Consider the following 16,384-nt stretch of genomic DNA (forward strand, 5'->3'; position numbering starts at 1 on the left):
CATGAGATCATCATAAAACGACGTCAAACTATTCTGCGAGTATGGCCAGATGTTGTAAAGAAAACAAGACGAACTAAAAATATATTCCGAGTGGATAGTGAACTTGCTTTACGTCTTTACAAATGATTTAGGTAGTATGTAAGTGCAGAATTAATATATATTTTATAGGTATATTTATTTGGTTACCTATTTAATCAATTTAATGTATGCACTTTATAATTCAAAGTAGAGCGGAATAATTGGATGTGAACATACACCTTATCTTTTGTTCAGTAGATTGTGAAATAAAACATATTGATATTATTTCTGTAGTATAATACATATTGGTATGATCAAAATATCTCAGTCTACCCTGGTCGCAAATAAATGATAGGTAAATAGGTTATAGTATTAATAGCGCAAATGAATGAATGAATGAATTTATTTATTAATAGACAACATTAGGTTCACATATTGTTTTGAACTTTATCTACATGCTGATATCTTTGTATGAAATATTTAAAACTTACTTTGAGTAATGACAAGCAAAGACCCATTCTACGCGACACGACCACCATTACTGACTCCTATAATATACCCAGTCTTCGCGAAATTGATAGTCGTCACACCGGTCTGTTCAGGAAAACGACTTCCGAGCAAATTCATTACTTTTTTATGCAATAATCACTATTGTATTCATATTTCTCACGATAACTAGCTTCAATTGTTAGTCGATACGTACGTGGGAAAATCGGATTGGAGTATACAATATGTTTTAGAGAAAACAAAGAAACGCAGGTATTAGCGCAGTTTACTAATATCCAGTTCTGCATGTATTATAACAAAGAAATTGCAAAACTCGACAAGAAATTCCACACTTCCCAGTATTCGCAAATTAATTGTCTCTCTGCCGCTAATTCGGTAAACGTATAACGCTATTTTTTAATAAATATACATACTTATAAACATTTTTGGCAAGGCTCTTATAAAGAACAACTGTTTCTAATAATTATGCACATTGTTCAACAATATAGTCTCCAGGGGCATGGAGTGTTTGTCGTCTCGAACTAATGGTTTTGGCATAAGGGTTTCGCAAAATTAATGTACCTACCTACTTTATTGTTACCTACAGTACCTATAAGCATTAAGAAGGAACATTGAAAACAATTACGCTTATCATCGAAAATTAGAAATCAATTATTATATCCTAGTTAAATCGCCCAACTACCTATTAATTGAATTAGGTTTTTATTAGGTAATACATCGTGGAATTGTTTCTACTGCCTTACATAATTTATATTATTTCTTGATGGGTGGTACGTTTACACACATCCGCAATCGTCTTAATTCTAATTTCTTCAATTAATTGACATTCCAAGCAGCCGGAATCAAGGTATGTAAAATGAAAGAGATCACTCTCAACGAAGAAAGGTTTCCATGTTAAATAAAGATTAAATCTCACTTCGCTTGTTGGAAAATCGGAAAGGCCAGGCCACAAAAGAGGCAAGTGTTAAGACTGCGCAACATTTGTAGTACCTACCTATACAGACTAAAACTGCGTTTCACAGAGTCCTCTATGCCTCTACCTACCTTTATAAATATTAACAAAAGAGTCTGTGTTATTTAAATCTTATAGAACAAATAACCTTCACAAAGCGTAAGCGCGTTAGAATAAGGTTTAGGTACATACAGTCAATTAACATAGTTTAAGTATATGTATATAATAACATCGGTACGGCATTCGTCTCAGGGTCTCAGTCAAGAAGTTTATTAGTGATAGACAGACGCATTGACAGGTGTCTGTTCACACAACATTGCTGACGACCAGTAACAGTTTGAGCTCTGATTATGCGTAATCATTATGTCCGTGGAGGTCATGTCATATTACACGCGCACGCGCACAATTTTGGTGAAGAATTCGACTCGTACACGTGTAGCCTGTGTAGATCGTGCAGGCGCGAGGCGCGGCGCCGCCGCCGGCGACGCGGAAACGGAGTTGAAATATTTTTGAATTAGTGTAACCTTAGAATAATGCACCTATGGATACCTTAGCTTGGAAGCTTGTAATTTTCATTTAGTAGATAAGTCTATACTAACCTATGTATATTATTAAGGCAGTAAGCATCCCGAATAAAATAAAATAAGAAAAGTAAAATATAAAATAATCGTTCGTACAGAAGTACAGTACACGTAAGTTAGTACTGTCTAGAAAACCCGTCTAGTTTAAGTACCTATTTTTACCGTAAACCCGAATTAGCGGCAAACATGGCAAAACACATGTTGTACCCCAAACTAAACAAAGCTTGTACCGATGTAGGTACCTACCATACATAACGGCACTACCTTGAAAAATAGTTATTTACGATACAAGTGCGGTAAACAGGAAATTCGAAACGAGTGGCGATAAATTAAAACACGACCGAAGGGAGTGTTTTAAATCGACACGAGTTGCGAATTACCTATTCGCACGTGTATCGTACAACGTTTTACAGTACATATGGCCCTTTAAACTTTTGACTTACGCACGAAAAGTGCTATTTTACGCACTAGTGCGGGAAAATAGGACCATATATTATGTACTGTAAGGTACTTACTTATACTCTGTATCTTTAGGTATTTAAATAAAAGTAAACAAAATCTATGACCCTCAAATGGCTCCTTAAGCCAGTTGAGGGTAGATGAAAACATTACATGATCAAATAATGTAGGTTACAGTCAGGTCGTTCAGTGACTTATCCAGGCGGTTTATTATTTGGTTGGTTAACCAATAAATGTTATAACCACCCGAAACTAAACTTTAACGGGTAGCTGCAATTTCTTTGTCTACCTCGAACATTTTTATAAACTAATTTCGGGTAGTTTAGTGGTGTTTTATTAATATCTCCGTTGACATTTGTTGGGACGTCAGTCTTTCCGTGACCACAGCTGGTGCAACTCAGCTGAAACGTCGGAATTAAAGGAAAAAACAATTAAATTATATCGCGGTAGACCCGTTTGTGTAATTAAATATGTGTACAAAACGCGAGAGTTTAAAGTGTTAAACCATAACTAAGTACTTTTCTCAAAAATATTCCACAAAATTCACGTGTTACCAGTGCTGGTTACAGATTACATGTCGCGTGCATAGGTATAGTTTATAGTCTGTCAATAATAAAAATAAATAAAACATTGCATTGCATTTGTTAATAAATAAATAAAGAAGTACATACTTAATAATTTACTTAGAATTAAGTAGAATCCAATAGGGAAGATCTGTTCTCAGAATATAAGCTCCGCTTCTTATACTCTTGACAATGTACAGACGTATTATCCAGAAATGGTCTCACCGGAAGATCGCTGACTTTTGGGTTAGCGTGGGTTAGCATTATGCTGAGGCGGAATCATTTCGTGGTAAACTATATATCTACCTATTTTATGTTTAACTTTCTTTGTTGTTTTGTACTTGTGTATGTTATAGTTTATCAGGAATAAATGCGATGATTATGATTATGATTATTAAATAAAGCTCCTGATGACACTCCTCGGTACGGAGAGAAACATGTCGAGCGTTTTTCGACTTAACATACGTGACTACACTAATAATTCTTGGTTCGACTGTAGTCCGATCAAAAAGACTAACAGATAACAGCGTGAGATTTTTTTTACAGGAAACGAATGATACCGGCAGTAAGGCTGCTCTTATTAATGATGACGTCACGACATTGTATAGACGCATGCGCCTGTCTTTTGATACAATTTCTACAAGGTTAGGCCAAAGGCCTTGGGATTTTCACAGCACGAAGCCAAATACCGTCATGGATGCTATTCCATTTTAGACCATACTGGATTCGGTTAAATTTTAATCTCAAATCCGCTTCCGTGTCTGCATACCTCTAATTGTTATTACTCGAGTTTGTACTCCGTGACTTTAATAGCATAAGCTTTAAGCTCTATTGCATACAAATTCTCTGCATAAATCAACAATAAAGAACGCTCGTCTTGTTTAAAGATGTAACTGTCAGATAAACTAAATTGCCCATTACTTAAACGTGAATTCGTGCAAGCTTTTTAAATTCAGATCCAAACGGGCACTGTCGTCTTGTACGTAAAGCAGTCTTACCTAACACGTATAAACCTAGTAATAACTCACTTGGTATTGCCAACTTTCCTCCATAAGTCACTTTTTAACTAAACAACACTCACACAGTCAGTCAGCGAACATTTGAGGTTAGGACGCCGGCCGGTACGCTGAAGCCCAATAACAAAACGCGTTCACTGAAGTCCCGTGCTAACTGAGCCGCTGTACATCATTGATAAAACAAAACTGGGGACGGGCTCAGTAGTTAGTGTATTGTTCAATAAAACAAAACACTGGTGTTTGGTGATGTCCATGCCCCAGCGTGTGCGCGACGGGTAGATCACACGGCCACTGAGCGCCGCCCGCGCCGCGCTCGAGCCTCAATGGCTGTCTACGTCACCGCGGGAAGTACGCCTCGCCAATAAAACTATAATAGAACACTCGGAACTAACGTCATATGTTTCTAATTAGATTTTAATTGAATATATTTCCGTCTTTTGTGACGATACAGTTCTATTCAAGTTGCACTGAGAAAATACAAGGACGATAAAAGATGCCTTGCCGCTGTCCATAATTTGTAGATTGCATAACTACATTGCTTTTTCCAAAACGTCATCCTAGAGTTTATGTGCTCCATTAATAACAATATCATCAGATCATCGATGAAGGTGCGTTCGTTCATAGTGCATTCATTCTATACCTACAATATCTTGAATCATGTAATATAATAATAAATGAACTTAAACCCTAGTAGCGTATCAAGCAAATAATGAATGTATCTACTGGTAAACCCCGGTTCCGCGGAAGTTAATTCATTCCGCCGACCCCTAAAGCCTCACCGTCATGACGCATGTCTCAATTCATTCATACTCTAAAAATAAGTTGCGAGACTTGAGCAACAAATACGGCAGTGTAAGTCACGTGCCACAGGGCGTCGTAGCAACATCGTTTTCGCAAAGCTCCGCTCTTAAAAATTCGTGGACGTGGCAATTTTAGCCCGATTGGCTCCAAACAAAAACCAGTGTGTGCGGGACAGTGCGCGCCAACCGAAGGATTGCAGTGTGTAAGTGGCGGACTGCTCACAAAACCGCAAAGTGTCAAAAACCGTGAAAAGTGAGGTTAAGTTCAAGAAAAACGCAAATTTCAAAGCGACAGGACGTCGCGACACACGAGTGCAATACACCGTTGGAAGCGCCGCACAAAGCTCTACACGCCGACACCCTCAGCGCTGCAATACAACTACCGGCTGAAGTACAATCGCCAGAAAAACAAAAACCACGTGGCGGCGTGGTCATAGATCCGGACGCGAGCGGCAACTTTTGACAACGTGGGACGAAGCGGCACACCATCTGGACCTAAACGGTACTTAAAACAGATTTTTTGGACAATTAGTTTTGGAAATATTTCATTTTAAAAACTCAAACTTTAAGAGTGAATAGTGAGAAAAGTTCAGGCAGACCCTATATTTTTTATTGAAGAATCTGCTGCGCGCTCGACCAAGGAACATACTCACGAAGTCACAGATTTTTGGACAATTTTTTGGACCACTTTAAGGACACTTTAGTAAAAATTTTTATTTTTTGAGTTTTCCAAAAAATTTTGTATAAGAATAATTTAACTTAGTTTAGAATAAGATAGTGTTATATTTAAGATATTTTATGACGTTTTTTGCTTGATTTTATCTTGTACGGTTCTCGAGATATTAAATTTTTTGTGAAATATAGCAAAAATTCAAAAATAAATAGAAAATAATACTTTTTGGCATTGTATTTGACTTCATAGCACCCCTTTCGACTTAAATAAGCCCAAGGACCAGGTTCCTAAGTCATAAAACAAAAATTTTGAAAAAACCGGTATTTTTCAGGTAAAATTCAAAATTGAATATCTCGTGAACCCTGTGTCTCAGGAACACCGGAGAAACGGAAAAATTGTGTAAATATAAGTACCTGTAGACCCCAAGTTTAAAAACGACAAAATTCCAAAAAATTTTGGAAAAAATCTTGAAGGTCGAAATTTGTATTCGGACCACTTGCAGACTAAGGCCAAGGTCAAGCCGAACTGCCCAGAGAAAACTGCAGTCCTCTAGGACGCATAGGACCTGAGATATTAAAATTTAAAACCCGACTTTGACAGTTCGGCCGCCATCTTGGTTTTCTTGAATTTGACGTAGCGGGACAACCGTTTGTCGTAGCGACTTGGGGATTTCGATTTAGGCCTTAGAGGGACAAAATACACCCACCCCCCACCATCCAGACCGAATCCGAGACGTCAAATTCTGGACGTCTGGAAGTGATCCAAATAGGTAGAGAGGGTCATACTTCCCCGAAACAGTGGAAATCCCGTCGTTCTAGGACCACCAGAAGCGGCGCAAATTCAATTTGAAATTGAACTTTGACAGTTGCGCCGCCATATTGGAAAATTTCAAACAGCCGTAACTTCCAAACGGTAGGTCGTGGAGAGACGGGGTTTGGACTGGAAATAAGGGAGGAGTCTGGCCTTCACGAAAACCGAGGTTCGGAAAAACCTCGGGACTTTTCGGGTGCCGAAAATTCGGGCCCCTACTTGAGCCAACTGACCATCTCGGAAGATAGCTCTCGCGGAGCTGAGGACAGCACCCCAAACCGCAGGTTCGTAGGCCCAGTAGTTCCGGAGATACGACAGCTTCCGGTAAACCGATCTTTTACCGATTCGGATATCGGTAAAACTAGAGGCGCCATAGCTCCGGAGCCCCTGGACATAACCAGGTCGAGTTTGGGTTCGTTGGAAAGGGCTCGGGGAGAGCTATCAGCTAGTGCAGAGAAAACGGCTCTACATAGAGCCTAAATTTCGTTCACTCGTATAAGCTCAGGGAAACCGGGTTTTCGGCTCCTGAAAGTGCAGACGGACTCTGCTTATCCTAGTTATTAAGATACTTCTGCCCCCCCTATACAGAGGCACTTTTTACGGCTCTATATAGAGCATAAAAAACAGAAATAGTAAACTGACAGAGTCTGCGACTCACCTTACATTAAACTTATAGTACACCGGCACTTTAGTCGTCAGACAAACTCTACATAGAGTCGATATTTTATTTTATTCCTTTGTATCTACATTGACAATACTTTGTGTTTTATTTCAAACCCTATCTGACTGCAACCCCCCATTTACAGGGGTTCAAATAAAATATAACCTCCAACTCAATAAGTGTAACCGACTGACTGGAAGGCGGTCCCTATTGACTGACCTAGCATAACCTGTACCAGAAATGATCGGATTCAGAACCCCAGTCAAAAAGGCAACCAAAGCCCTGTCAGAAGACATGGCTAAAAGCCCGGACAAAACCGTCAGACGGAGTATCGAAAAATGGGAAACGACCAACAGGGACATTACTCAAACTCTGACCCCCACAGCCACCCCAACGACGTCGCAGGCTGGCCCTGCAAAAACTCCGCCAAAAACGCAACAGCTTACCCAAAGCCAAATCGAAAAGCAACAGGCAGTACCGTCCGTGAACGAACCGATCACACCACAAAAAACCCCGGCTGAACAACAAGCCATGCGAAAGTCCCTGGTCTCAGCACCAAAATATCAAAGGGATAAGATCAAGGAGGCGAAACACTACATGGACAAGATTATGGAGGCGAGAGCTTGCGTAATCAAGGGTAAAGCAAACCTAGACGAATCTAGAAACATAAAAACGACGATAAAAGTCGAGACTAAAGGTCTGCTGGACCGCCTGTATACATTGGTAAAGGAGGCAGTGGCTGAGGGAAAAAAGGGAAAGACAGGAGCAGGAGAAAAGGAGACTCCCGGGAAGGTGATGTCTGAAGCATCCGCGACAGACAAAACCTTCACGGCAAACGCAGAGAAAGAAAGAGAGATGTATGTGCAGAAATGTACAAATGAGGAAGATATCCAGGATATAAAAACACTAATAGCTAGAAACACCAAACTACTGGAAGAGATCAAGACCGAAATGAAAACCAGTTTCGAAAAACAAGAAAGGACAATTGAGGGGGTGGCGACAACGGCGTCATACGCGAGCGTGACAGCCGGGCCGCCTAGTTCAGTCCCAAAAGTCAGACCGGAAGGAAGAAGCACATTACACACCGTTGTCATCACCTCCAAAAATGACACCGAAACAGGAGAGGAAGTCCTGGATAAAATAAGAAAGGCAGCTGACGCCAAGGAGGGATGGATAAAGGTGGAAAGAGTAAGAAAGGCGAAGGATAGGAAGGTACTAATGGGATTCGGGACCAAAGGAGAGAGAGACAAATTCCGAGAAAGGATGGAGAGCCAGGGAGTCGACCTCACCGTCGAGGAAGTGAAGAACAAGGACCCGCTTTTGGTCCTTAAGAGCGTCCTCTCAGTCAATACAGATGAGGACGTTCTAAAAGCTCTTAGGAACCAGAATCGGGACGTCTTTCGCGGCCTCGACGAGGAGGAAGACAGGGTACACATAAAATATAGAAAGAAAACCAGGAACCCCCACACTTGCCACATAGTGGTCAGCGTCTCTCCTACCATCTGGCAGAGAGCCACGGGTACCGGAAGCGTACACATAGATCTACAACGGATCAAGGTGGAAGATCAGACCCCACTGATCCAATGTACACGCTGCCTGAGTTTCGGTCATAGTAAGCGGCTGTGCACCGAAACCGTGGACCTGTGCTCCCACTGTGGGGGACCTCACCTAAGGTTGGAATGTCCAGATTGGACCGCCGGGTTGCCACCAAAATGCAGAAATTGTTCCAGGGCAAATACAGAAAACACCGAGCACAATGCTTTCGATACCAGGTGCTCGGTGCGTAGGAAATGGGACGATCTGGCTAGATCAACTGTAGCCTACTGCTAAGGGCACCCAAGGCGAACAATCAAACACGCAAGAAAAACCATATGTAGTGATCCAGGCGAACCTACAGAGGAGCGCACTTGCTACAGCCGAACTGATAGTCGAGGCGGAAAAAAGAAAGGTGGCTTTTGCGCTAGTCCAGGAACCATACACCAGCAACACGGGACGACTCAAAACCCACACAGGCACCAGAGTCATACAATGCGAAAGAACAACCGGGGTGAACAAAGCCGCCATCGTGATCTTCAACGACCACCTAAATATAACCCACTGTCCCACCCTTACCACACATAACATCGCGGTGGTAAAGATAAAAACCGAAAAAGGGCAAATCGGAGTAGCATCGGTATATCTAGAGGGAGATGCACCAATCGAACCCTACATAGAATGGATCGAAAAAATCAGAAAGGAGATCGGGACTGACAGCATCCTTCTGGGTGGTGATATCAATGCCTGGAACACATGGTGGGGAAGCACAAAGGTGGATCACAGGGGGGAGATTTTTGCAGGTATGCTGGACGAACAGGAGATGCACATTTTAAATCGGGGATCGGAGCCCACCTTTGACACAACCCGAGGCGAAAGAAGGTATACCAGTTGCGTGGATGTAACTGCCTGCACAGAGGACATGCTAGTGTGCATCAGCAACTGGAGAGTTTCAGGGGACGTGACGAGCTCCGACCACAGGGCAATTATTTTCGACCTCAACATGGGGAAGCCACAGGGAGTAGAAATCAAAAGATCTACCAGGAAATACAACACAAAAAAGGCAAACTGGAGTCAACTACTTGAAAAACTTAAAGAGACCTGGAAAGAAAACAACATAAACAAAATAGCAATAGAAGGAATAAGCAATAAAACAGAACTAGAAACAACCGTAGAAAAATACATTAAAACAATAGAAGAAGCTTGCAATGACTCAATTCCCAAGGTAAAGGAAAAGAAACAGATGGGGTTACCCTGGTGGTCCGAAAAACTCGAAAAAATGAAAAAAGTTGTCGCAACGAAAAAACGACGAATTCGGTGCGCGGCTCCTGTTCGTCGCGCATGGGTAATAGAGCAGTATGTCCAGGCAAAGCAGGAATATGAGCTGGAAGTTAAGAATGCCCAGACCACGAGCTGGAAGGAGTTTTGCGGGAAGCAGACCCGCGAGAGCATGTGGGATGGGATTTACCGGGTCATAGGTCGAACAACAAAAAGGGAGGAACAAATGACATTGATCCAAAATGGAAAACCACTAAGCAATATGGAGTCGGCAAAACTATTGGCGGAGACCTTCTACCCGGAAGATAAGATAGAAAACGATGAAGCAGACCACGAAATAGAAAGAAATAGAGCAAAAACGGTGAATGAGAGATCACATGATGAAGCATGGGACCCACCATTCACTGTGGATGAATTACGCTGGGCTGCGGCTAGCTTTAATCCCAAAAAAGCACCTGGGTATGACGGCCTCACAGCCGACATATGCAAAACAATTATAGACCATGACCCGAATATCTTCCTAGCCCTAATAAATGCGTGCCTGGAATTAAATCACTTTCCCCGGCCCTGGAAGAAAGCGATCGTGGTGGTGCTGAGAAAATCAGGCAAGGATGACTATTCGCACCCAAAATCCTACAGACCAATCGGGCTCTTGCCCGTCTTTGGCAAGATCTTGGAAAAAATGATGGTGCGAAGAATACGTCATTACATCCTACCAGGTATGAGTCGTAATCAATTCGGTTTTACACCACAGCGCAACACCGAGGACTCTCTCTATGCCCTGGTACAACACCTCAAAATAAAGCTAAAACACAAAAAGCTTACCGTTGTAGTATCACTAGACATAGAGGGCGCATTCGATAACGCGTGGTGGCCGGCAATACAATGCAGACTTGCTGAAACAAGGACGCCAATAAACCTCAGACGCCTGGTAGACAGCTACCTATCCGAAAGGAAGGTAGTAGTAAGATACGCCGGAACAGAATACCCAAAACAGACAAATAAAGGCTGCATACAGGGTTCGATAGGCGGACCAACCTTCTGGAATCTCCTGCTGGATCCCCTGTTGAAGGAACTCGAAGGGATGGGACACCACGTACAGGCGTTCGCCGATGATGTGGTGTTGGTTTTCTCAGGGGATACAGCACAGGGGATTCAAAGAGAGGCAGATGCTGCCCTAGCGCATGTTCGGGCGTGGGGTGTCAGAAACAAACTCAACTTTGCCCCCCACAAAACCCAAGCAATGGTAGTGACAAACAAAATGAAGTATGACTCCCCACGACTGAGCATGGGAGGGGTCAGCATCGGACTCTCCCGCGAGATTAAGATCCTGGGTCTCACAGTGGACGATAAGTTGACTTTTAACACACACGCAACAAATGTCTGTCAAAAGGCTCTTGGAATCTACAAGCAGCTAGCTCGGGCAGCAAAAATCCACTGGGGCCTGGGACCAGAAATAACACGAACAATCTACACGGCAGTAATCGAACCGGTGATTATGTACGCAGCTAGCGCATGGGCACCTGCAACAAATAAAATATGTGTGAGAAAGCAGCTGGATGCGGTGCAGCGAGGATTTGCACAGAAGATAATTAAGGCATACAGAACGGTCTCACTTAACTCAGCCCTTCTGCTTGCAGGGTTGCTTCCACTGGATATTAGAGTCCGAGAAGCAGCCTCACTTTATTGTATAAAGAAAGGCTACGCCCGGCAAGCGGTCGGAGATAGAGAGATTGAGAAATTGATTCCATATGAAAACACGCCTCATCCCGCAAAAATGACAGAATTACAATTTACTTGTGTGGCAGACCGGGCACAACTAGAGGAGCACAACTCAGAAGGCCTCAAAATATATACGGATGGCAGCAAATTAGAAGGCAAGGTCGGAGCAGCAGTCTCAGTATGGAGAAACGGTACGGAGACCAAAACCAAGAAACTAAAGTTAGACCATTTCTGCACTGTCTACCAAGCTGAACTGCTGGCACTTCTGGAGGCAACAACACAGGCCCTCCAAAGCCCGATCCCAAACTGCAGCATATATTGCGACTCAAGATCCGCCCTTGAGACAGTCGTGAATAACGTTTCCCTCCATCCCCTAGCAGTCCAAATAAGAAGCAACCTAAATGATTTAGGAACAATGGGCAAAATAACTGAGTTATTTTGGATCAAAGCCCATGCCGGGTTGGAAGGAAACGAAAGAGCGGACGTCCTCGCCAAGGAAGCTGCCCTCAAATTAAAAACAAAGCCAAATTATGACAGGTGCCCAGTCTCATACGCAAAAAGGCAAATACGATTAGAGTCACTTGAAGAATGGAACCAGCGTTACCATCAAGGCGAGACCGCTTCAACCACGAAAATCTTCTTCCCAGATGCCATAGAGGCAAATCGTATTATTAAGAAAATACAACTGGACCATGTTCTGGTACAGGTGCTGACGGGACATGGCGGGTTCTCCGAATACCTGAACAGGTTCAAGTGTAAGGACAACCCGGCATGTACCTGTGATCCCCAGGTGAGCCAGAGCGTAGTACACATACTAACAGATTGCCCGCGGTACGGAATAAACAAATTAAACACAGAGATAGAACTAGGCATACAAATAAAGACTCAGTACTTACAAGATATTGTCAAAAACGATGCAATTAGACAAAAGTTCTTAGAATATTGTAAAAATATAGCAATTAAGGTAATAAATAGTAATAAGTAGAAATAGGATCACAATAGCATATAATGATTATATACAAATTGTGACCATAACATAGTATTAAGAAAAAGTTAAGCATGTAAAACAGCACAAAATAAGTAAACTCATATGTAAAGAAATGTAGATGTAAAAATGCATGTATACAATGAACTACCAAATAAAGAAAAACCCTGTGTACAACTCCTTTCCCGGTAAATAAAAGAAATACAAGTAGGATAGAGATAGATGGGAATCCCACCCATATAAGTATAAAAGATGAAGAATGAAAGAAAGAACAAGTATGTAGAATAAAAGTACGAGAGGCATAAAAGAGAGAACTGGAATGAAAGAGTACCAAGGAAACAAAAAGACTCCGATCATGTTGGAGGAGCATGAAAAAAAAAAAAAAAAAAAAAAAAAAAAAAAAAAAAAAAAAAAAAAAAAAAAAAAAAAAAAAAAAATACGGCAGTGTAAACACCCCTTAATGAAAGTAACACAAAAGCTGGGTTATCTATAGCTGGATTTCAGGGATCAGTCATCACAGGGCCTATCAAAATCATACCACCCCGCAGCTAATACTTTAAACAAAGGTTTTCATTGATTCGACTGTTTTAATTATTTAAAGAACACTGAGTAGCAACCAGTATTATATACCCTAAGTTACCCTAAGGTTTGAAGTCTTTGCCGCCCTAGGCCCCAGGCCCTGTAGCTGCCCCTTTCTCAGCACCCATCATATTGACTACATTTTGAGTTATTAAATTTCTTGTTATCATCAGCGAATTTTTTGTCACAATTTGCCGCCCCCAAAAAACTTGCCGCCCGGGTCTACTTGGCCTTAGGGCAAATCCGCCACTGGTTGTATGGAAAAGATCGCTTAAGGCGATTAAACCGCCTGTTTTGTGGTGCAATAAATAATATTAACAAATAATTGGTATTTGTACCGAGAGTAGGTGAAGTGAGCAAAACTATCGTTTTGCTGACTGTACATTAGGCACTTGTGTATACTAACTATTACGCACGTTGCACAGTAATTATACATACACACACCCACAATGTATGACGCGAATAATTTGTGTGGAAAAACGATTGTGTAACTAGGTACTGGCATTAGTCATTATTTATTATCTATTAATTATAAAATGTATAAATCATCATCATCATCATCATCATCTCAGCCATAAGACGTCCACTGCTGAACATAGGCCTCCCCCTTGGACCTCCATACGTGCCGGTTGGAAGCGACCCGCATCCAGCGTCTTCCGGCGACGTTAACAAGATCGTCTGTCCATCTTGTGGGTGGACGTCCTACGCTGCGCTTGCTAGTCCGTGGTCTCCACTCGAGCACTTTTCGACCCCATCGGCCATCTTCTCTGCGTGCAATGTGGCCTGCCCATTGCCACTTCAGCTTGCTAATCCGGTGGGCTATGTCGGTGACTTTAGTTCGTCTACGGATCTCCTCATTTCTGATTCGATCACGTAGAGAAACTCCGAGCATAGCCCTCTCCATAGCTCGTTGAGCGACTTTGAGTTTTGAGATGAGGCCGATAGTGAAAGACCACGTTTCGGAGCCGTAAGTCATCACTGGTAACACACATTGATTAAAGACTTTCGTCTTGAGGCACTGAGGTATGTCGGACGAAAAGACATTACGTAGTTTCCCGAACGCTGCCCAACCGAGTTGGATTCGGCGGTTGACCTCTTTCTCGAAGTTGGACCTACCTAATTGGACTACTTGTCCTAGGTAGATGTACGAGTCAACAACTTCGAGTACCGAGTTCCCAACAGAGACTGGGATGGGCACAACATTGGCATTTGACATAAGTTTCGTCTTGTCCATGTTCATTTTCAAGCCCACCCGTTGTGAAACTCGGTTGAGGTCATCGAGCATCATGCTGAGTTCCTCCATCGACTTTGCCATGACTACGATATCGTCGGCAAACCGAAGGTGAGTGATGTATTCGCCGTTGATGTTGATGCCAAGTCCTTCCCATTCCAGGAGCTTGAAGGCGTCTTCCATTACGGCAGTAAACAGTTTCGGAGAGATAACGTCTCCCTGCCTTACGCCTCTTCGCAATGGAATCGCCCTCGTGCTCTGCTCCTGTACTCGGACCGACATGGTGGCGTTACTATACAAACACTTCAACACTTCGATGTACCGATAGTCAATATGGCATCGCTGAAGAGACTCAAGCACCGCCCATGTTGCCACCGAATCGAAGGCTTTCTCATAGTCCACAAACGCTAAGCATAATGGCAAGTTATACTCTTCGGTCTTCTGTATAACTTGCCGCAGCGTATGGATGTGGTCTATGGTACTATAGCCTTTTCGGAAACCGGCTTGTTCGGGAGGCTGGAAGTCATCAAGTCTGTGTTCGAGACGGTTCGTGATGACCCTTGAAAACAGCTTATAGACATGGCTCAGAAGCGTGATGGGTCTGTAGTTCTTCAATAGGTTGTTATCACCTTTTTTGAAGAACAGCACCACCTCGCCTCTACTCCATGTTTCAGGCGTTATGCCCTCGGACAAGACGGAATTAAAGAGCTTCTGGAGGACTTTAAGTACCGGTGTTCCACCCGCTCTCAGAAGCTCTGAAGTGATTCCGTCTTTGCCCGGCGCCTTGTTGTTCTTAAGCTGCTTCAGGGCCATTCTAATCTCGTACAGACTGATGTCCGGGATATCTTCGGTATAATGTCGGGACAGCTTGGCTCTTGGATCTCCTACCAAGCTGTCAACGGGCTTTGCGATCGAAGTGTATAACTGTCCATAGAACCTCTCGATCTCACCTAAAACCTCCGCTTTGCTCGACGCTATGCTGCCATCTTCCCGTTTCAGCTTTGTCAGCTGGCTTTGCCCAATAGACTTGTCCTTTGCGAACACTTTGGAGCCTTGGTTTCGCTCAATAGTCTCTTTAATACGGTTAGTATTAAAGAGACGCAGATCATGTCGCAGGGACTTAGATATACGTCTATTGAGCTGCCTATATGACTCCGCGTCATCGGGAGACTGCAACTGTAGCGAGCGTCGTTCAGCCATGAGGTTCAAGGTTTGCTCGGTCAATTTCTGAGGTCTATCTTTACGGCGGGATCTAAAAAACTTAGACCCTACTGTGTGGACAGTTTCCACTAGCCCGTCGTTGATTTCGTCCACTGAAGCCAAGTTCTCTAGGCAAGCAAAGCGGTTAGAGAGCTCGAGTTGAAAGCTTTCGGGGTTTTGAACATAGGCTCGAGTAGGTCGGAGCGTAGACTTCATCAGGCTGGACCTTTCAAGTTTAATATTGATATTCAGTGTGCCTCTTACGATTCGGTGATCACTACCGGTCTTTACCCTGTTGATCACAGAGACATCACTGAATATCCGTTTCTTGTCGGTCATGATGAAGTCTATCTCGTTTCTCGTGGAACCGTCAGGACTCATCCAGGTCCATTTCCTGTGAGGCGGCTTCTGGAAGAAAGAGTTCATCATGAAGAGTTCCTCTCTCTCCAGAAAGTCGGCCAGCCTCTGACCCCTAGGGTTCCGTTGCCCATACCCAAATTGCCCCACTCTCAACTCATCCCCGCTTCTCTTGCCCAACTTTGCGTTGAAGTCCCCCATAACAACAGTAAAGTAGGTTTTAGAAGTATGTATGGCCCTACTTACGTCCTCATACATAGCTTCTACTTCATCATCGGAGTGTGACGAGGTCGGTGCGTATACCTGAATGACCTTCAGCGAATATCTTTTGGATATTCTGAGTATTAGGTATACCACCCTGCTCGACACACTGTCGATGGTTATTATGTTGTTTACGAGGGACTTGTGAACGAGAAACCCGACACCACCTTGGGACTGTTGGTCGCCCTCCCGGTGGTA

General features: G+C 42.9%; 1 protein-coding gene across 5 annotated transcripts in view; it reads right to left on the bottom strand.

Annotated features, from left to right (window-relative positions):
- LOC134806825 (DNA-binding protein D-ETS-4) overlaps positions 1 to 16,384 on the bottom strand; it is a 64,447-nt gene that overhangs the window by 25,238 nt on the left and 22,825 nt on the right. Inside the window, exon 1 of one of the 5 annotated variants that reach the window (XM_063780219.1) lies at positions 4,162 to 4,302. The exons of 2 other annotated variants lie outside the window; for them this stretch is intronic. Coding sequence is in view for 2 of the 3 variants with exons in the window: in XM_063780216.1 (XP_063636286.1) it covers positions 510 to 557 (48 nt within the window). In the remaining variant the exon portion in view is untranslated. Of the gene's footprint in view, positions 1 to 509; positions 577 to 4,108; positions 4,303 to 16,384 lie in introns of those variants that run through there. 2 more of the 5 variants (XM_063780218.1, XM_063780216.1) reach the window with 2 other exon arrangements.

The sequence above is a fragment of the Cydia splendana genome, chromosome 3, assembly GCF_910591565.1.
Source record: "Cydia splendana chromosome 3, ilCydSple1.2, whole genome shotgun sequence".
In the NCBI taxonomy this organism is placed as follows: Eukaryota; Metazoa; Arthropoda; class Insecta; order Lepidoptera; family Tortricidae; genus Cydia; species Cydia splendana.